General features: G+C 34.2%; 1 protein-coding gene across 2 annotated transcripts in view; it reads right to left on the bottom strand.

Annotated features, from left to right (window-relative positions):
- The window catches only part of LOC126748318 (glucose dehydrogenase [FAD, quinone]), an 84,486-nt gene that overhangs the window by 50,730 nt on the left and 10,846 nt on the right, over positions 1 to 22,910 (bottom strand). For both annotated transcript variants that reach the window (XM_050457465.1, XM_050457464.1), the window contains exons 2-5: positions 9,702 to 10,010; positions 8,313 to 8,519; positions 5,735 to 6,124; positions 3,024 to 3,236 (exon numbers count right to left, since the gene is read on the bottom strand). In XM_050457465.1, the coding sequence (XP_050313422.1) occupies positions 3,024 to 3,236; positions 5,735 to 6,124; positions 8,313 to 8,519; positions 9,702 to 10,010 (1,119 nt within the window). The remainder of the gene's footprint in view (positions 1 to 3,023; positions 3,237 to 5,734; positions 6,125 to 8,312; positions 8,520 to 9,701; positions 10,011 to 22,910) is intronic.

Raw genomic sequence — 22,910 nt, 5'->3', positions numbered from 1 at the left:
CGAAAGTTAGCGACAAATTAAAATTAGAGTTTTCCATTCGGCCACATCACATTCTGGCCGTGATGGTGAAGGAGTGTTGTCCTCATTTTATCAAGAACTAGGTTTCATTGAATTAAGTCAGATTCAATATTTCTTCTTTAACCATTCTTTTGAGCATTTCCATTGATTATCACTAAATTTTCGGAAATTACATGTTTATCATTGCGTTACTGCCGATTTGTTCATTGTAGATTTGTAGTGCAGTGGGCAGCCAAGAGGGCTATTATGCACAAAGGTCTCGTAATGGACCCGTCATGCCCCACTGAGGGTTACCAGAGGCTCTCTGATTTGAAGGACTTAAACTTGCTCGGTGCACTGTACGTGTTACCCAAGTATGAACCTAGCACGTGGGAGTGCTGTACACTTACCGATAACGTGGTCTGCATTTTTATCCTTTTTCCAATAACACCGGCATTCCGCGGATTATTATCCATTCATTGCGGATAATGTGGAGATGGCGACTTACATTCCAGTCTTCGCTTAAAAGACCTTCACTAGCTGAATTTCGCTTCTTTTTACGCGCAGTAGATTTCTGGTGAGACAGATAAATGGGCTCTATGTGTGCCTTAGCCTCTCTCATGCATCAGAGGCTTGCCTCCATTTTCGGAGAGTCGAGTTATCCAGCCAAGTCTTCATTGATGCAACTGCTATGCATTTAGCAATATCGATTATGAGTTCAGGCCCAACCGGCCGTCTCACAGGTCGCAGTCTAACAAAGGAGTTCGCTTTCTCATTCCCAGCATAGCCTAAGTCACCACGCACCCAGAGAAGCTGAACCCTGTAGCCCATCTTCGCCAGTTCCTTCAGGACCTTTATGCACTCCAGCACGAGCTTGGAGCTCACTTTTTCGGCCATAATCTCCTTACTGTCCGAGCAGATTGATATCGCTGTATTGCGGTGTCCGTAGTTTGGGATTTCCTGTCCACATTTCAACAAAGCAAAAAGACAGTAGCACGCTCCTGCAGCGAATATGCTCTACTGATATATGGTACCTCATCACAGAGTCCTGCACCACCTCTATTGATATTCATTCTAGAGAATGTTCATCTTTATACCAGATGGCCCTTTGGTTTAGCAATGTAGGCCCATTGAAATACTGTCACTTCCCTCTGCCTGCGATCTAGATCACAAAATTTTTGCAATCTCCTGTTTCAGATGCTATACAGTAACTGCCTATCATAAATACACCCAGGCAGACCTTATCATTGCCAAGAGGCAATTTACCTGCAATTTCTTCGGTGGACATTTTTCGCGTCTCATATGCCCGTGAGATGTACCACTCAATGATGGTATGGGTTAAGCTTTGGAAACTAACAGTGAATCTCTCATTTTCACCTTTTCCCCGACATTTTTTCTTTACATTTATTGTTTTTCTAAACAGTTTTGTTGTAAGTCTACCTACTTCTAACGATGCTCTCGTTCCTTTAACCCAAATGGTACTCTGCGTCTTTCTCTATAAAGTAATTATTGGTGAAAGTGATGACCTCGTCATTTAAGAAAATCTTTGTCCTCCGAGCGCACAAGATAAAAGTCGTTCGTAGCTAAATTGGTTGAATAAGGTCACACAGAGATGTGCTTTAAGAACCGTGGTCATACAAATAATGAACTGCTAAACAATGGTCTCTCTTCATGTCACTTTCTTGCTACATATCCAGTCCAACTTTTAGCCAGCTATCCGCTCTACCGCAGCTGTAACCCCGGTTCTCTGTCATATCATGTTTCGTTGGGAACTCTATACCTTATGGTAATTCCCAATAGAGAACGTTCCATGGCGCATTGTGTAACTCTCACTTTATTTACTGATTTCTTCGTTACCGAAGTCTCGTAACTCATGATCAAAAACCTTGCGTTTCAGGCACAACGAAATCTCTGACTTAAATATATGTTTAAGTTTACCATAAGCTGCCCATCTTAGTCCAATTCTCGGCTTGATTTCGCGTGTTTGATTATATCTGCCGATTCTGATCTCAGGTCATAGATACTTATAGGATGTCTTTTCCCTGTATCGGAAGATTTTAGCTAGGGACCAGGTTCGTTATGAATTGCGTTTTTGTTGTGTTGATTTTGAGATCAACTCTGTCGGAAGCAGGTGTCAGTTTTGACAGCATTTTTTCCGTTCTTCATGTGTAATATGATATCAATATAATGTCGTCGGAGAATCAGAGGTGACTAAGATCTTTTCTATCGATATTTATACCTAGACTCTCCAGCTCAATATTTTTGAACATGTATTTTATAAGCATGGTAAACACTTAGGCGAGATTGTGCCTCTCCGTCGACTGCACGTTATATCTGAAATTTATCGGTCTTTCACATACTTTTACACTTGCTGTGTTACACGTGGTTTTAACTATGTTGTAGGATGGAAGAGTATCTACTGTGAGCTTGGTAGTCAGCAATAGCATTAAACATCTTGTTGTGTCTCATAGAGTCGAAGGTTTTTTCATCATTGACAAACAATAGCACGAGTTACATTCGTCGGACTGCTCTATTAAGGTTTTAATGACCTGCAGATGGTCAACATAGGCAAATTAGCTTAATGTTATATAGCTACAAATTATTTACCAAAATTAGTACTAGACGCCCTCAATATATATATATATATATATATATATATATATATATGATATATAAATATGATAATTTTGGGCGAGATTAATTTTTATCTATTTAGACCTTTCTATTTCACCTAATCTTAATAACCACTCAATCTTAATAACAGTGAGGTTTTTTCATAAAAAAACACTCAACTGTTGCTACAACTACGCGTCCAAAATGGATGAAATTTTGGTGAGTAGTGGTAAGTTCCATTGACGAGTGCTGTTATCTCACGCATATTCTGTTGCAAATTTACATATTTGATAGTCACCTTGATATTTACGCATTGATTTCTGACGATACAATTCTGGCCAACCCCTTGGTCAGCAAGCTTTTGCTTTTTAGAAGTTTCGAATATTTTAACGTTTTTAAAACGAGAACCTTACCCAATAATGTCCTAAATCCTCCAAACACATCCCCATTTAACGCTCCAGCTCCTAAAACAAGTTCCATATCAGGATAGTCATCATTTTCATCTTTTGTATATTTGGTTTTAATAAAAGCCAAAGCCTCTGCACCTCCTGGAATCGTATAAGGCCCTTTACCTCTGGCAAGGTAATTATAAATATCAGCTGGATTTTGAACTGATAAGTCTGAAACTAAAAATTGTTATTACTTTAATATGTTTACTTTTGTTTTCTGTAATATTTTAAAATTTTTGCCGAACATCTACTAATAATTTTATTTTTAGGAATTATATGACCTTACTCTGGTAAAAAAATGAGTAAATTCGATTTTATAGTTTGTTTGTTTGGTGAAACCAGGAGGTTCTACTGAATCAAATTTCAACTTTGTCAGCAACATCTGTTGTTATCTGAGGTGTTTATCGCAAGGGCAACGACTGAGTCTATAACCCATAGTAAGAAATTCGTTGAAGGGGGCAAAATCTAAAAACAAATTTCCAGAGGTTATTTTGCAGTTCATAAATTTTTCCAGTGAGTGAAACAATGATATATATACACATCATTGTTTGGAAAATTCAGGCACTCATTAAAAGTGTAGTTGCGTCTATAATGACATAAAATTTAAAGAAAAATTGTTTTTTTTTAAATAAGAAAGACATGAAAAGGGACAATAACTTTTCCTAAATTTTAAAAGTACTAAAACGAGGAAGTCCAGATAATTAATAAGTTGAATAAATATATTGCAAAACTTACGAGTGGTGTCAAAGCAACTCAAACATCTGAAGTTTTCCTAAAGACCTTGTAGGAATACTAGAATAGTCTGGTATACAGATGGAGTAAAGATGGAAATCGACGTCAGATCGGAGTCTATGGATCTAGATGTATAATATCAGCATCCCTAGGTAGTACATCCACCATCTTTCAAGCCGAAGTTAACGCATTACTAAAGCTACCTCTAAATGTGCCGAGAAAGGCCTACAAGCTGTTTAAAAGTGCTCATCCTATAAAATTAACTCCTGGCTAGTATAGGATTGTCGACTGGCAGCAGAACAACTGTCAAACAGTAACAAACTCACTCTAATGTGGATACCAGGATATGAAGGTGTGAAAGGTAAGGAAGTTACAGACCATAAGCCTAATATGCACGCATTTTGACAGAGAATATAAACACTGAAGCAGCAGTAATTCTGCTTGCTAGCGTTGCTAATAATATTTAAGTCTTTTGAAAAAGGTCACCATCGAATAAGTTTTCACAATTGAGAATAGTAGTCATTTCGGGATCATTAGGTTAAATGTCACTGTATAATTATTATACAGTGAATTCGCTCGAACATACCCAAGAGCCACTAGACTTTAATGGTATCCTGTATATATTATCTATTTTTTTCTGCTGAATATTAACAGATAAGGTCTTATTGCATAAGTTCAGACCTCCTTTCCAGCAAAACATCTGCTTCATCTTTTAGTCCAAATATAATTTTATATATAATAAATGTAAAAATAATAAATACTTTCTTCCCACCTCCTCAATATTTTTTAATTATCTTTTTAAATCTAAGTTTTTGGTTTCTAACTGGCAAAATTTAACTTCCATGTCCTGTAACTGGATGTTCTCTCGATAAAGACTAAGATCTTCTTTAATAATAATAATATTAGTTTTTATAGAGTTATGCTGGTATTTAATTTATTGTCAAATTTCAAAATTTTGCTGATTGATGATTTGCCACATATTCTTGTATTGACTCAGGCCGCGATTTGTTCTATAGTAGGCCTTGCCGACCGTTTTGTTGTTCTCTCGGCAATCTTATTTCGCCACTGACTTCGCAAATTCTTGATTAATTTACAGGTAATATTATCAGTTGACAGTTTACTACTTTTAAAAGAGTAATACACATACAAATATATGCAAATTACAAATATACAAATATATGCATTTACAAAAAAATTGTTAAACAATGTAAACGACTTTGTTATAAGACGGCCTATTATACACCTCTGGCCAGAGGGTGACCACAGACTGCCTTCGGTAGGTCTGATCATTCTGTGGCATCCCTAGAAGATACCTAATAGACGAACTCTAACTAAAGATATGAGAAAAAAGGCATAAACCTGCTCTGCGAGTATCAAGCACTAGTTCGCCAAAGATTGAACCAACATGAGAATGTGTTTATTGAACCGGAGGCCTTGAGAATAGTCTCCAGAATATTCTATCCATTAGTAATTGCTGACTCCTCATTATTCACTGGAATTACTATTGGTATCTTTAAAAAAGAAAGGCTTTTGATTGTGTCAGTCATCACCTCCTATTGAAACTACTGACTGACACTTTTAAGTATTCGCTGTCAACGAGTCTTCTGTAGATCTAAATATTAATGCTTTGGAAAATAAGGAGTCCCTCACAGTTTTATTCCTACTTATGGAGTTTTAACTCTATTTGCGGATGATAGCAGCATGTGGCATAATTTAGACTTTCTCTTACTTCATTAGTGTATACTAGATAATCTTTATAAAACTAAAAAATCAAATTTTATTTAAAAAAAAACATCTAGAAGTGACCGAAGAAACCATGGGAGAAATAATCTAATATTGTATAACATATAACGTATAACAACAATAATTCAATGTTCTACGAATCATAAAACATACATTACATGTTTGTTTAATAAGTATATAAATTATATAAACCTACTTACCTGTTATACTTTCGTTTACTAAAAATGGAATGGTAGACATGGCAGCATGATCTTGAAAATTATATCCCACTGGTAGATCAACCAAAACACTAATTCCCTTCTCTCGTAGGTGATCGCTGGGTCCAACACCACTCAGCATCAATAACTGAGCGCTATTAATCGTTCCAGCGCTTAAAAGAACTTCCTTTCTAGCTTTCACAATGTATTTTTGTTTATTGTTCCAATATTCTACGCCGTAAGCAGTTTTAGTGTTAGGGTCTATAAGAATTTTTGTCACTCTACTTTGAAGAGATATGTGAAGATTGGAACGGTGGGATACCGGTTTTAAAAAAGCTTTTGAAGCACTACATCGTCGGCCATGTTTCATAGTTGCCTGCACTTTGGAGAATCCTAAAATAAACAAAATTCTTTACAAGGTAATTTTTATTCTATATTAATTAAAAGTTAAATTTCTGTTAATACTTGAGATATTTGAAAATAATACTACAGCAGGCAATAAGATGCTCTCTTAAGAAAGAAAACAAAGCCGTATTAGATCGGTTATCCTACTTAGGTAGGTGGTGGCTCCTGGCTGGTGACAGGAGAGGAAGCCTACTGAACTGATTGCTCATGTAGACGGATCGGTCAAACAAAGATTATAATTTTTTTAATAACATCACATATTACTCTTACAAGTCAGATGCGAATATCTGAATAGATGTGGTCCGATCCGATATACACTGGCCAGCAAAATTAACGCACCACTACATTATTTCGAATTATTTTTGGAAATTTCCAAACAAGTGCCAATATTTATTTTTATTTTAAACTGCCATATTATAGACGTTCTAAATTTATACGGGTGTTTATGTTTGTCTTCTTTTTATTTTGTTGGAATTCCGGATAAAATTTGAATTAACATCCTTTTTTGGCTTGTAAGTTTTATTGGTAAAGTTTATCATTTGTACTGAAAATTTACATTTGTGAGGTACAGTGAAATATAGTGTTTATCATGGAACGTCATTCAAGAAATTTGACGGCTGAAGAATGTGCGCAGGCAGTCATTTTACTGGAAGAGGGATGGAGCTTTCGAAGAATTGGAGAGAGATTTGGTGGATCGCATACATCCGTTTACCGTATGATTGAGCGTTATAGGGAGACAGGTCACCACTTAAGAAGATCTGGTCAAAGCAGACATCGCATAACTACACAAGTTCAAGACCGTTTCATAAGACTCTGCTTTAAGAAAAAGGTTTGTGACAGAAAGATTGCTGCAGACACAGCTATAGGAAGCAGATGGACTCAGAATTTCAACTGATACTGTTCGTCGACGCCTTGCTGAATCTAATATGAGATCAAGAATCCCAGCGCGAGGACCAGCTTTAACCCTAGAGTAACTAACTTTTGCTAGGGAACACATCGATTGGGCTAATGAAGACTGGGAAAGAGTTCTTTGGTCAGATAAAACCAGAAAGACGTATAAGATTTTATCGAAGACCAAATGAACGATATGCCCAATGTAACTTCCAGAACACCAGATTATTTGGTGGAGGGTCAGTTACATATGTTTTGGGGAGGAATCTCTTTAACTGCTCGTACGGACTTGGTTGCTATTAATAATGGCAGTTTAACACCTGATAGGGGTTAAGGTTTACCTGATAAGGGAGATCCTGCAAAAGTGAACTATTTGGCCCTTACATTGTTGAGAATTTGTTGATTGTTCAAAATTATTTTAATGATGTTGGAATTGAAACTATGAATTGGCCAGCAAATAGTCCTGATCTTAATCCAATTGAGAATGTTTAAGACATGATCTACCGCTGTTTTCAAGAACTTCCTAACCCTCCCAACACTTTATATGGACTCACTGGCGATATTGTTTAAATATGGAATAATTTGGATCAAAAGGAGATAAGATCCATAATTTTAAGCATGAATAATTAATTACTCCCGTACTGTTATTCAAAATAGGGGAGGAAATACCCGTTATTAATTATTTTTATTAATGTTAATACAGTTTTTAATTTTTGAATTTTCTTGTTTTTTTTCTATACTTTTTTCACGTTCTTTTGACATTTTTCCTATTGTTAACACTTTTATTACTTTAAAATAAGAATATACTTAATTTAGACACAAAAATATTTGATCAATATTATAAAATATATATATTTAGATTCTCCGTCGCATCCACTCAGGTAACGTACTGATACTGTTAGGTACCAGAGCATCCCATATTTTGATATATTCCCATAGTTAAGGTCGAGAAATATCGTTCCGCCTACGTTCGTCTAGACCGCATGCTTATGTTTCGATTTATTAGTATTCTTTTTATGAAGTTATTTATTCGTTAGTTTGTTTAAATTGATTGCATTTTATACTTTAAAGTGCTAGTTAATTGTATGACTCTCTGTCATGACAATAAATATATTAATGTAGGTTAAACCTATTCAATTTATATAAAAACGCTTTTTCCAGGCCACAATACTCGTCATTCATGCGGTTTATCCGAAGCCACTTTTTCGAGGTCACAAAAAACAATTCGCGTTTTTGTTGGACTTGCGCATCTTAGTTAGAGTAATCTATGGAATTATAATCTTACCTAAGCCAATTTGCCCATTAGGATCATTGTTTTTGTATCCCAAATCCTGTCCAGCTTTAATAAATAAATCAACAAACGGGCTTTCGTATCCAGGATTTTCAACATGTAAATACCCAGAAAACCCGTGATAGTCTTCATCGATTTGCTTACAAGAGGAGCAATTTTCTGATTTAATAAAATAAGGAAGAACATCTCTATAACTCCATCCTAAAAAGTTAAATAATATCTTATAGTAATATAATAAACTGTTATACATGATATTGTTAGGCATGATAAAAAGTCTTTTAATAGAATTTTGCACCCTTTCATCCTTCTTTTTTAAGACATTGACGAACTACTTATACTAGGAAACAAAGACTATAGCTTCTTATCCAATAAGCTAACACCTCTTCTAGAAAAGAAAATTCAAATGGATTTTTGAAAACCAACCCAGTGGTGGAATTTTGAAAAACATAATAAAGGTCTTAGTATAGAAAGTCAAACTGTTGATCTAGAATTTTTCATTTCGATACAGCACTGCTGGAAACTCCTCAAGATCAAAATTTCCTCCATGTAGTCTACTTGCCATTTTAAAAGTTTTTCAGTTGTATGAAACTTTATATTTGATATACATATCCATTTTGCCGATGTTTTCCCAACATTCAAGCCAGCAATCCGAAAACTATACAGACAACAGATGTAGGTCTTATGACTATCATCGGCGCTTCATAGAGTCCTAGGAGTAGGCCGATACCACCTTGCGGAACTAATTCCCGCCACCATAGAAAAACTTTTCATCACTCCTCTAAATCGAGGCTCCATCTAACATTCATCAGGGTCAAGGATTCTTTCTTTTGAGTAATATTCGATCGGTTCTGTCGATACATGAACTAAACCCAGATTAACAGACTTTCAATTTTGCATTTCAAACTTACATTTACAATTTTGTACCTCAATCACAAACTCTTTATTTCGGCACACCTACTTTCTAGTACAAACCTACTAATAAACACCACTCGCTAATATCTTTACGAAGTACCCAGGGAGTTAATGCAACAGAGAGAACTACAATGTTTTAGCGATCTCCACTTTCGCTTGCCTGCCGCAGGGCACTGCCGCTATGGCCTTGCAAAAATGTTCACTAAACTTTTAGTAGAATGACATTTTCTATGACGTATTTGTAATATTGACCAACTAAGAAAAGCACACGGGGTCTTTATGTCAGATATGATTAACTTATACTTGTGATTAATTTGTATCCGTTCAATTACTACAGTGAGGTAAGTAGTACACTGCCGGGAACCAACAATTTGGTTAAATGTAGATGTTTACTTCATGTCTATATTGTACTGACTTAAATTATTAAACTACAAATTGAAATTCGCAATTATAAAAATATTTTATACTTACCCCTATTTCCCATTTTTTCCCAATTATTAAAATCCTTTTTGTTTCCTCTAGTATATATCAAGAAATTTATAATGCTAGTCCCGCCTAACCCTTTACCTCTTGCTAAGTTGCATTTACCATCTACTAACCCCAAACAAGCTGTTGTTAGTTTTTCGCTTTTGTAACCCCAGTTATAGGCAGTGATTGAGAGTAAAGAAGCTGTAAGAGGCACCTCTGTAAGAAAGATTTCATCTTTTCCAGCTTCAAGAAGCAAAACCGACCAAGCAGGATTTTCGGTCAGACGATTTGCAAGTACTGAGCCGCCAGACCCTGTAAAAAGAGAGTTTTTTTATTTTGAGGTAAATCACTTAAGCTTAGGCTTTTATTAGATTTTTAAAAATTATTAACTTACTTATCTAATGAGAGTAATATATAATAATAATAATAATAATCCCTGTGGGGGACCGGGGTCAAAGAATAGTCCCTCGGTATGCTCTGCCTCTCGTAAAAGGTGACTAAAGGGGCAACCTGGCCCACCAGGGTTAAATGGTGGCTGTGAACATTATTAAAGGTAAACTACAACCAGGTGACTTTCATACAGAAAACGGTTAATGCTATGGACGAAGAAGAATCCAAAAAATATCTAGGAATGAAACAGTCGCAAAGAATGCTACGATTCCTTAAAACAAGTCCTAATAGCAGAAACGTATTTAAAGCTATTAATAAATGTGGAGTCAGTTCATTAACCTACTCTTTTGGTCTTATAGGATGGACTAAAACAGACATCGAAAATTTGCAAAGAAAGTCAATCATCCGCGCAGTGCCGTAGAATTACGCTACCTCGACATATGGGAGGAAGAGAAATGGCCGACATAGAGAAGCAACTGACTCAGCAAATTAGTCACTTCCGCTACTAAAGCGTTCTTTTTTCTTAGGAATAACTGAAACATCATACATTCATCGTGCCGTATGGGAAACAGACGACTCAACACCACTTAAACTACAGGAGCTGGAGCTACCCATACACCATAGCACCGAGCAAGAAAAAATGCAAGCTTGGATAGGAAAACCACTACATAGAAGGCATGTTCACAAGGTTCAACAAGAGTATTTCGACATAGCGGCGTCGAACTACTGGTTGACTTCGGGACAGCTTTTCCCCAAAACCGAAAAGCTCCTTGTAAAGTAATACCAACAAGAAATTATTTAAAGTTTGTCGTAGATAGACCCGATGGTACAAAGTGACAGATGTAGGTATGGATGTAAGACAACGGAGTCTATTTAGCATGTCACCAGTGGATGTCAAACTTTTGCACCAACGGAATATAAAGAACGGCATGATCTAGTTGCAAAGATACTGCATCAAGAGCTTGCAGAAAGACTAAACCTCTTATCAGCAGTCAAGGTATTATGTTATACCTATAAGCCAGAACCAGTTTTTGAAAATGAGCAACGCAAATTGTATTGGGATCGAACTGTACTTCTTGTGACCAACGAGTAAATAGGTATATAGCCTAATACTAATGTATAAAATTTTCTGGAAAAAGGAAGACATCCCTTATTGATGTAGCTATTCCTAATAATAACACCCTAAGAGGGAAACATAATAAAAAGATTGTTAAGTACAGAGATCTTGAACACCAGATACGAAGACAATGGAAAATGAGAGAAGTGCGGAGAGTTCCAATTATTGTATCAACAACATGACACTAATATTGCTCAACCTTAAAGAAAGCATCTATGCTAATCTAATAAATCTAACTAATGCAGAAGTCGACGCTATTATCGACATCGTCATCGTATTATTAACAATCGTCAGAAAGTTATAACGTCAACTAGTTTAAGAAACATATGTAATTTTAGTTTAAGTGCATTATGTGTAAATAAAGGTAAAAAACAGAGTCCGATAACATGGAAAGGACTCCTCTCTCCGGAAACTCCTCTAAGTGCTTCATCCTTCTGATATCTGATATATCTGGGAGAAGTGAACGATCACCCCCTTCCCCAAGGGGGAGTGCGATTGCCATTTGGCATGAAACCTGATAATAATCATAATCATAAAATGGCTTTTATTTCAATTTTAAACAGATAAAATCATATAAAAAAAAATAACACTAATGCCTCCGTGACGCCATGTAGCTTAATAGCTACTCTATTGAACCAAGTATAGGCACCAAAAAGGTATGTAGCAAATAGGCTAATTAGAAAATAATGTTAAATATTGTACACCAAATTATATTAAGTACTAAACCTCAACTATCTCATTCCACTTATACCACGAAACAGTAACTAACCTTAAATGCAACAATTGAATTATTTACACCAATATCTTATGATATAATACATTATACATATAAGTTTTGTGAATTGGGATTGTTATTGAATCTGTATCGCGGACATCCAGATTATATATTTCAGAGCTAAACTTTATTTTTCGGTATAACCAATCAGGACACGCTCTTGAAATTATTTTTTTAATCAAAAGAACTGAGGGAAGACTACGCCTCTCATCCATTCCCCGTCCCGTAATTTAGCTGATTCCCAATCAATCTTACAAAGTGGTTCTTTAGTAGTTGAATGCGGTATTTATTCCTTTCTAGCAAACATGGACTTTAAACCACATCCGCAAAATTAAAACGAGAGAATACTAAGGAGTCGCAAAGCATTTTTTTTCAAAGATTGTATATGTAAATTTCTATGTTCAATTAGAATCTAAAGCCAAATTAATTTTTGCGACCGAGTTCTACTAAAAAGCAACATCTGGGACTTAGAAGTGCTAACCAATGTTTCTGTGATACTGAAAGAAGAGTATCTAGATCTTGGCTCAGTTGACCTACAGCTTCCAAAGGGTGGTCTGGCTTGAAAGATTGTAGAGCTGCTTGCTTATCATCTGCATATAAATAATAATAATATAAATAATACATCGTTTATTTGCCCAATTTACAATAAAATATTATATCTTAACTAGATACAAAGATAATAAATATCATATGCTTTAAAATTTTAAAAAATCTTAACCATAATATAGGCAAAAAGGAGGTTAAAGGCAATTTAAAAAAGATTCGTGTTTAACCTCCCTCATTAAATAATTTATAATTTCTTTTTTGTTTCTTTTATTGCATCCAAAATAAATTACTAGGTATCCCCCAACAAGTGCCAAACATCCAATAACTCGAAAAATTCATCCATTATCCCAAAGATGCTGGTCATACACTTTTATAAAAGGTAAAAAACACGAAATCTACAGCATCCCAAATGTCATCAATTTGTGATGCTGTAGATTTCGTGTTTTTTTACCTTTTATAAAAAAAAGAGAAATGCAAAGGCGGAGAAATTAGACCTCTATGTCGGAGATTCAAATAATGTACGTCAGTTCTATAGCGTATTTTATTTAATAGATACGAGGGGCGATTTAAAGTTATTACTTGGTGAAATACAGTAGCAGCATGCAAATTTCTACGATCCTCCATGGAAATCCATTTGGTTTGTCGTAGCATGTAACTGACAGGATCTCCACGACGAATGCCGTAAATTAATCGCAAGCATGACTTTTGTACTCGCTAAATTCGACCTTTGTCGATAGAGTCTAAGCATGGACCATATACGTCGGCAAAATTAAAATGACTCAAAACCAGAGCGTCGCAGAAGGTAATTTTTTGAGATGTTGAAAGCAGGTGTCTATGCGGAAACAGTTGTTTTAAATTAGAATAAGAAGATTGAATGCACTTACTTATATGCTGTTTATACCTCATATTGGTGTCAATGTGAAGTCCCAAATTGCGGGAACAAGTAAAATGCAAAAGCTTGTTTGAGGAAGCTTCCAAAGCCATACTCTGATGCAATACTTCGCGATTTTTGCCGAAAATCAAGAAGGTAGATTTAGACGAGTTTATTTGCAGATTGTGTTTTTCTGAAAAATCTATTAAGGCTTTTAGATCATCGTTTATTTTCTTGGCAGCTATTTCTTTACTTTCAGGAAAAAAAGAAAAGTAGAGTTGCGTGTCATCAGCATATAAATGAGCATTGCAATATTTTAAACAACTGGTGAGATTACTATGTCTTTGGGAAAATGTTATGTGTTTTTCCATCTGGGATGTGTGTGCTGTATTTTGAGATTACAATGGACAAATAACCATTGGTATCGAATATACGATAAAGAAGATAAATACAACCTTTTATGACATTCTTGAGCATCTAGTACTATCTGAACAAAATTACTTAGAGATTGTTTTGAGAAACCAAAATTATTATTTAGGATTAGTAGAGATATTAAGAAGTTACTACTGTTGGGTACCAAAGGAGTACTGCAAGATCGAGATTACGGATGTTTAATTAGCAGGTTTAGAATTAAGTCCCAGGATGGTCGCCGACCTGGCTTCATAAAAATTCAGCACCATTTAAAAGCGCTGCTGTGTACGGATATTGCAAGCACGTTCTAAAGCGGTACGCCAGTAGAATTAAAAAACTCCTAGGCTGAATAAGAGGAAATTTTAATTCGCTGTGGTAATGACCTGTCCAGGATGTTGCAATTGCGATATATTTACTTATTGAATATAACTTCATCTAACGTATCAGAAATATACAGGGTGAGTAGATCAAAATGAAACACGGAATTTTTTTATATATATACTATGCCTTTAAAAATGTTTTGGATGGTGGATTATTTTCCAAGGGGAATGTTTTTGCAATCATCAACTTTGTCATTGCTCTAACACCAAAATCTGAAACAAATAGTGGATCTTTTTTTGAAGGCAATTAAAACACTTACTCCTCCATTTATTTTCTAAAATTTCAGATTGAGATGATCCTACACGATCTAACGATGATCTAACAACTACCAGATAATGAAACTCATCAGGACTCGAACTATGAAAGTGACACATCCACATAAAATCACAGTGATAGAGCTTTTGCAGCAGAATTGAATGATAAACACAATTAAATGCTTTTGATAAATTTCATAAAGCTACCGCGTTTACTCCTCCAGCATAAATACCAGAATAAAGACTCTCCAAGAACTGAAAAATGGAATCATTTGTATTATAACGCTTTCGGAAGCGGAAGCTAAATTAAATACGGTTTAACAATAAAATTCCTCTAGCCTTTACCCGTTTTTTTTTTGTAATGATATAGGTCTATAATTTGGTGGGTCTTGTAGATTCACTCTGTTACGAAAAGAAGCAAGTAATTATGGACAAGAAAAGCGCAGACATCAGACTCCCAAGACCCATCTATTGATTGACCTAAAATATTCAAGACATTATCAGGTATATTAAAAAAAAGAGTCTTATAAAAAGTTCATCTTTCTCAGAGCTCTTTTACTTTTAATACATAATATCACTGTCCCCAACGTCTCCAAATCAGCAGGAATGAAATAAAATAAATCAATGACACCAACGTGATTGGAGAGAAACCTAAGAGGACCAACATTCTGAATTATGTTTTTCTGTAAGTTTTTGTTGATGTTCCAAGCAGGATTCGTATAGAATTTAAATAATTAGAAACAGCCATGAATGTATGTTGTAACCTAACTTTAATATTATAAAATAAAATTAAATTAAATATAAGGACAACAATGGTTTAAAACAGAGTAAACTACAATAGAAAAGAAGACACACTTTAAGCAAAGTCAAGATATAAAATTATATTGCACTTAAGCAGATTTTAAAATTCGTTAAAGTGAACTCAGAGAACAATGAAACAAATCTATACTGACACTATTTGAGTTAATCATCATTCTACCTATTACACGGTTTTCACCATACAGTGTACGATGTTGTTCAAGGTAGAATAATATAGTCTGTCTGAGCACTGCAGTAGGAGGAACATTTAAATTAAGCTGCCCAACAACTCAGGAGACTGTATTAAATTGTTAAGAATCTTTTATGTTGTGACAATATCGCAGTTTTTACGTCGAGTCTCCAACTTTTCAATGTTCAGTAATCTATACATTTCATTGTAATTAATATCAATACAAGGAATATTAAGCTTGTAAGCAATGTATCTTATGAATTTACGCTGAACTTTTTCTAGACACATTATATATTTAGCATAATAATGTGACCATATACATGAATTCGACTCAAGTTGACTATGAACCAATGCAATATACAGAACTTTGATGAAATCAATACTGCTGAAATCATGAGTGTGCCTCTTAATGAAACCCAACATTTTATAAGCCTTAATACACAGGTTTTCAATATGTTTTAAAAAAGTTAGGCCCCAATCAAAAAGCACCCCAAGATCACGTATCTCTGATACCTTCTCAATAAGTGAACTCATTAGATGGTACTGGTGGACTAAAGCTCCTGGTAAATTGAATATATTTGCATTTTTTAGCATTTAGGACTATTCTATTGTTCTTGCACCATAATTCAAATTTGTGAAGATCCGAACAAAGTTCACGATGTGCCAAGTTACCGTCTATAATTCTAAAAATCTTAACATCATCAGCAAAAAGTAACACATTACAATAATCAAAAGAATGAACAACATCATTAATAAAAAGGTTAAATAAAAAAGGGGTAAGATGGGCACCCTGAGGAACCCCAGAAGTCACTGGAAAAGGACTAGAGTAAAAGTTATTTATCTATACAATTTGTGTTCTTTCAGACAGATATGACTTTAACCAGGCCAAAAGACAACCATAGACTGACAATTAACCGTAACCAGAAGAGAACGATAAACCCTGTCAAAGGCCTTGGAAAAGTCAGTATATATGGAATCAACCGACATACCATTCTCCCAGGCACCCGACAAAGCTGTTTGGTAAAGCAACAAATTTGTGGTAATGGACCTACCCCTGACAATCCCATGCTGCTTAGTTGAGATTATGTTTTTAAATTTCTCTGATAAAATTTTGTGACCAAGGTTTCAACAACCTTTGCAAATTGACAAGCCAGAGAATCAGGACGATAGTTTTTCACATTATCCCTCTGACGAGTATTCTTAAATATAGGAGTCAAATAATTTAACTTCCATGAGGTTGGAAAACTACCTGTCTTGAAAGACAAATGATAAATCAGCCATAGCGGACGTGCCAAAGCAAAAGCACAGTGTTTTATGAACATTGGTTAACTTTCCAAAGACTTCAGATATTTGTACATGCATTTGATTAATATAAAAAAACATGCAATATCAGGCTGCGTAAATTCTTGAACATCAAATTCATCAGGAGAGTAGACTGCAGAAAAATATTGTGCAAATAAAGATGCTATTTCATGGCCATTTTCACCTACTGCATCTAAATATTTCACAGTAGATGGAATACTGTTATTTTGTGTCTTATCTCTTATATATTTCCAGAAATATTTAGGGTCACTGGAAATAGAAGATTGGGTAATTAATAGAAGATTGCACAATATAGTTTGAGTAGCACTGATCGGCCTGATTTTTACAGATTGCTCTAAGATTACTGAACATTTCATAGTCTTCAACGGCTTTAGACTGTTTATACTTTGCATGCGCCAATCTTTTTTGTAAGACATTTGATTTCAATTCTGCGCTGAACCATATTGGAAACTGAATTGAATTTATTGTTAATTCTTATGATAGGTACAAAATAGCAATGAAAATGATTTAGGTGTAATTATTGACTGTAATTTAGCTTTTACCAATCACATTATTAACACAGGTAATGATGCACACAAAATAATGGGTTTCGTTATAAGAACTGCCAAAAACTTTAATGTTGAGTGTTGATTAAAACTGTTTGATAGTCTGGTTTTACCGAGGTTAGAATATGGAAGCATAATTTGGTCTCCACAATATGACGTCTGGATTAAAACCATAGTTTTTTAAGAGATTTCGATATTATCCCGAGCAAGGTTATAACCATAATTTGCTTCTGAAAATATTTAACAGATTATCCCTAGAAAATCGGCGCATTAAAACATCCCTAGTCTACATTTATAAAATTTTGGCAAATAAGATTGATGCTCCTCAAATTATGGCAATGTTGCCATTCTTCATTAATGTTGGTAATACCTGACAAAGAAAACATTTTCATCTCGATTGTCCTAGAACAAGTATATACAAGAACTCACCAATATATAGATAGAATGTGTAATTATTTTAATATTTATGCCTCCGACCTTGATATTGCTATTACAGATTCAAGACATTTTACAGAAATTATCTCATGCCTAAATAGTCTCATGCCTGATATGTGATAATATAAATATGTATATTTTTTTTTCTAAATGTGGGTAGTTGTAAATACTTAAATATATTATAGATTATAAGAAATATTTTAAACTTTTTATTAGGCGCATTGTACATTTATATGCTAATATTATATTTGGATTTTATTTTAGAGTAGTAAGTACATATTATAGGTGGTATCTGTAATTGGCCTCTATGGCTGTTGATACTGTAATTCAATAAATAAATATTATAGTTAATGTAGAGGGATTTTGAGTAATGAAACCAATGACTATAGATATTTTTAATTGCTTTCTTTTAAAGAACCTCAATTGGATAAGTGAGATTCTTACTAGCAGTGTATCAAATTAATGTAAGATGATGGAGGCGAGAGTATTTTTTTCCATGGTAAAGATTGATCAATACAGAGCAACAATAAAATACAGAGTAATAGCAAAGATAATTATACTAACGAATAACTAATAAACTAACTAGTTTACTATTATTTTCTTTGGTAATAGCTAACATTAAAATTAAACTTATTTAGTAACATAAATAAAAATTTATTAGTGTTTAAGCTTATTAAACTACTTTGTGCGAGCGCAACCATTGTTTTGTGCGATTTAAGACCTTCTATTATGACGACCCCAACTTGTCCCTTTTTAAATGTAAATTAACAATTGAATTAATTAAGATTAATAGAACCTTGAACCATGTTTATCTAGTTGATAAGAACTATCTAACCTTTCAATTGAAATAAATTGCGATCTCTCTCCGAGGTATTTAGAGAATCAATCGTAACGGATGCCTCACATATCCATTATTTCAAGTTTTTGCAGAAGTAGCTTGTGATTAATGGTATCAAAGGCCTTTCGGTTACTAAGGTTAAACGAAACAACTGCAGTCAGTTTACTTTGATCCAAATTAATTAAAATATCGGTTATTAAATCTGTTGTTGCAGATGCTGTAGAATAGAATATAATAGAATATCAATTTACCCGATATTTTGAAAGAAAACAACTTTTAAGGTCGATAAGTTTGTGGCAGCCGTTTATAATCCACGGGCTACAAGAAATATGGTAAATAGTCTTGTCGCATTACTGGAAGAAGAGTTATTAAACGCTGACCGTAAAGTATTTTTGTTGGGTGATATAAATTTGAATTTACTAGGCGACAGTTATAAGATACAGCTACACAGTGCGTCCCAAAACTTATGTCTAAATTCATTTAACTTAAGGTATCCCCCACAAAAAAAGTTTATTGACGTTAGATTAGGCGATCTAGCCGGCCATTCGATGGGTCTCTCCTTTCTATCCACCGATTGGGAGAGGGTTCATCCAAAAATATACGCAGAGTGCCAGCATTGTATGGAGGAGCACCATCTTGCTGGAGAATTAGTTCTTTTCCTGACGAAGAACTATTTTTCCAGCAGGATAGTCTGGGTTCAATTGATTTGGAAATAAAGCTAGTAATGCTGGAACTAATTCAAACTGTAGAAAATCGAGATACACTTGTTCCGTTAAAGTCTATTCAAAGATAAAGGGACCTATTACTTTTCCACGCACTATTTCAAACCACACATTTAGTTTTTAAGGATACTGGGTGTTCACCGTCATCATTCAATACGGATTTTCTGTTGCCAAATATCGACAATTTTGTCTGTTCACACAACTATTCAGAACGTGGCTCCATCGGAAAAAAATAATATTTGTTACTAAATTATTCTTTAAATTGCATATGTGTTGCAAGCAAGCATTCACAAAACTCATTTCGCCTATCGAAATCAAATATGAAGTTAAAAAGTGAATAGGATATATTTCATAAGAAATATAATGAACTAAAAGATCAAAAGGTAAACAATATACCCTGTGCAAAGTTTACAGAATAGAATTCTATTCTGTAAACTTTGCCCTGTGCCACTTAAACGTCTTTTGCAGAAAAACCTAAAAGCCAGAAGTCAGAATCTGTAATAGTAATAAGACCGAAGCAAACTTAAGAAAGTTCAATAACCAAAAAGTTTATTCAACAGAAAATTAGTCCTGTCGGGGTTAGCGTGTCAAAATTTCAACTCGCTAAGGATGGAGCCGTAGTAATTGCTTGTGAGAGTGAAGAGGAAATTAGTTGTTTAAAGAATAGAATGGTAAAAGAATTAGGCAATAAGTATGAGTTTGATCAACCAGTTAAAAGAAAACCGAAGCTTAAGATTATCAACATAAAACCCACAGACATATCCATGGATGATAGTGATACCGACGTAGTGGATCAGATTGTTCGTTGGAATGCCATACAAGAGCATGCTGGTTTTTTATGAAAATTGTGAAGGAAAGTGAAAATAAATATAAAAACTTAGATTAAGGAAGGAACTTGGGAAGGAAAAATATTCATATCATTCAATGTTTTAACTCTATGGGTTTTGGCCATCTAGCCAAAAACTGCTCAGTGTCAAAAGTTTGTTTGTTTGTTTGTTTGGTTCAAATGCGCTAAAATGTATAAATTGTTGAAAGTCTAATAAAAAGAGTTCAGGTCTGAAGCTGAGCACATCTTATCTGGCCCTCAATAGGCAATGTCCATGTAGGCTAAATTTATTAGAGGTCATTAATCAGAGAGTAGACTTTTCGATTTAAATAGAGAGGAAAACTAATATTTTATACAAGATGGTATTTAAGCAAATAGAAAAACATGTGCTTAGCTTTGGACACTTGAATCTTAAATCAGTGTTTACAGGTTTTGTCGAGTTCACTAATATAATTCAGAATAATAGCTTTGACATAATTGGTGTCACGGAAACATGGTTAATAATAAGAGCTTCGCTCTAATAACAAGTGATACATCATCAGATGTTGTTGATATTATAGGATACAAGTTTTATAGAAAAGAACGGAGTAAAGGTAGAGGTGGAGGCGTGGGTTTCTACATAAAAAGCTCAATAAAATGTGAGCATTTAAGCTTTATGAATTTAATATCAATAGAGGGTTTTGAATATTATTGGGTACGTATTAGAATAAACCGGAAGCAGTAAGTGTTATCTATAGAGTAGGTAATAATGTATTAGAATGTGTAAATATCCTGGATAGAATATTACCTGAAATTTTGCCTATAGATGAGTATGTTTTAGTTTTTGGTGATTTAAACATCAATATGATGAATATTCAAAACCCAGTCAGCAAATTATTTGATAGCTATGACTTTTGTCAGGTAATTGATGAACCAACTCGTCTGACTGATACAACAGCCATTTTACTAGACCCAACTTTTATTAACGATAAACATATTGTAAGTCAGAGTGGGACATTAAATTCAAATGCGGTAAGTGATCACCTATTAACATTTTGCTATATAAACATATCACGTATTATAAAAACTAAAAAATATTTGACTATAAGGGATTTTAAGCATTTCGATGAACCTGAATTTTTACTTGACCTTCAGTCTGAAGTATGTTGGGATAAATTGTTCTACTTTCATGATATAGACACAGCATAAAGAAACCAGCAGTCGCACTTCAATAAAAATACATTGGCTTGAATAAGCGAGTTCGGTGCATGTGTACTAACGCAGGCGAGGCATTTTTGCTTATAGTAGGGATGCCGCTGACACTCGCTACGGTCCACGCGGCTTTTGCCTTGGCTAGAGCCGGACTTAAACATTTTTTTAGATGTTATTATCTTGTAAAATAAAAATACCTACATAGTACAAATATTGATTTTTTAATATAAATAAAGTTCATACATTAACAAAATATTTAAACAAAAATAAACATCGCATTTCTACATCTAACAACGACGATATAGAAGAATACGTGCAGGAAGTTAATTAGGTATGAACCATAACTTTAAGAGACCATTCTTTGAGTAATTTTAAAACAAAAGGTTCATATAAACATATGTCCAGAAATTCTTCGTTCTCAATATACAGGGTGTTAAAATTTAACAACAACTAAAATATATGCCACTGACTTTTGTGCAATTTTTATTATGTTCTGTGGATTATACAAATAAAACTTTTCTGTCTCTTGAATTTTTTTCGTATCTTGCTTAGTTAATAATAAATTCCAAATGAAACTTTTCCCCAAATTTCTTGTGTGATCCAGGGATATGCAATTAAGTGGACTTTTTTTTCTCGAAAAATAAGCGAGATACGAAAAAGTTGTATTTGTATTTGAGTAAATCAAATAAGATATTAAAAATGGCACAAAATTCAGGTGCCCCAATTTTTTTCCCACAAATATTTCTTCAGGTCCCGTACGAGATTACACTGAACCTAATAAATTTAATCATGTTAGGGGTAAATTAGCCTGTTAAATAATTTATGGTACATACTTAATTAACACCCTGTATAGTAACGCTTTTAGATTAACATCTGACTACATAGTAGTTTAAGGATAACTAATTATACAAATAAAGTAATATTTCAAAACAAATAGAAACTCTTAGGCCAATAAATAAAGACAAATAGTTGGCAACAATTCAAAACAATTCTAACATCTGCGAATTTTTGTTATATTATTAAGTACCAACTAAAGTAAAAGTATACAATTTTGCAACTCTTTTAAATATGGCAATACTGTTAAAATGGCCGAAATATAAATAATGTCCTTAAAAATCCAAAAAAAAAAATATTACATTGCTGCAACTTTAACTGATGCTTAATTATGTTATTTAAGCCATACAGCCTAATTTGCAGCTATTAAAAACTTTGGCAAAGTCAATTATTTTGCTTCATTAATAATTTTTGACATACCCCTCTTTTAATACAAAAGTTTTTATAAAAAACGCTACGCTTTGTAAAAACGCTATCAAAATAGTCACTAAGTACGGCGCTGAACTAGGCGATACGCCTATGAACACAGTTCGATAAACAGTGAGCTCGGCATCCGGAGAACATGGCTGCGGCATGGCTAAGGATGCTATTAGTTCGCTTACATTTTCGAGCGGAGTGAGACTGCTGGTTTCTTTATGCTGTGATATAGATAGTAAAGTTGAGTATCTGACTCATAACATGTTAATGAAAAAGGAAGAGAAAGTATACTCAAAGTCAAAATCTCACAAGTTAAGCGTCTATTTAAAGGATTACGCGTTTCGCCGC

This window comes from Anthonomus grandis, chromosome 22 (genome assembly GCF_022605725.1).
Source record: "Anthonomus grandis grandis chromosome 22, icAntGran1.3, whole genome shotgun sequence".
Taxonomy (NCBI): domain Eukaryota; kingdom Metazoa; phylum Arthropoda; class Insecta; order Coleoptera; family Curculionidae; genus Anthonomus; species Anthonomus grandis.
This window is presented reverse-complemented; position numbering and strand designations above follow the sequence as displayed.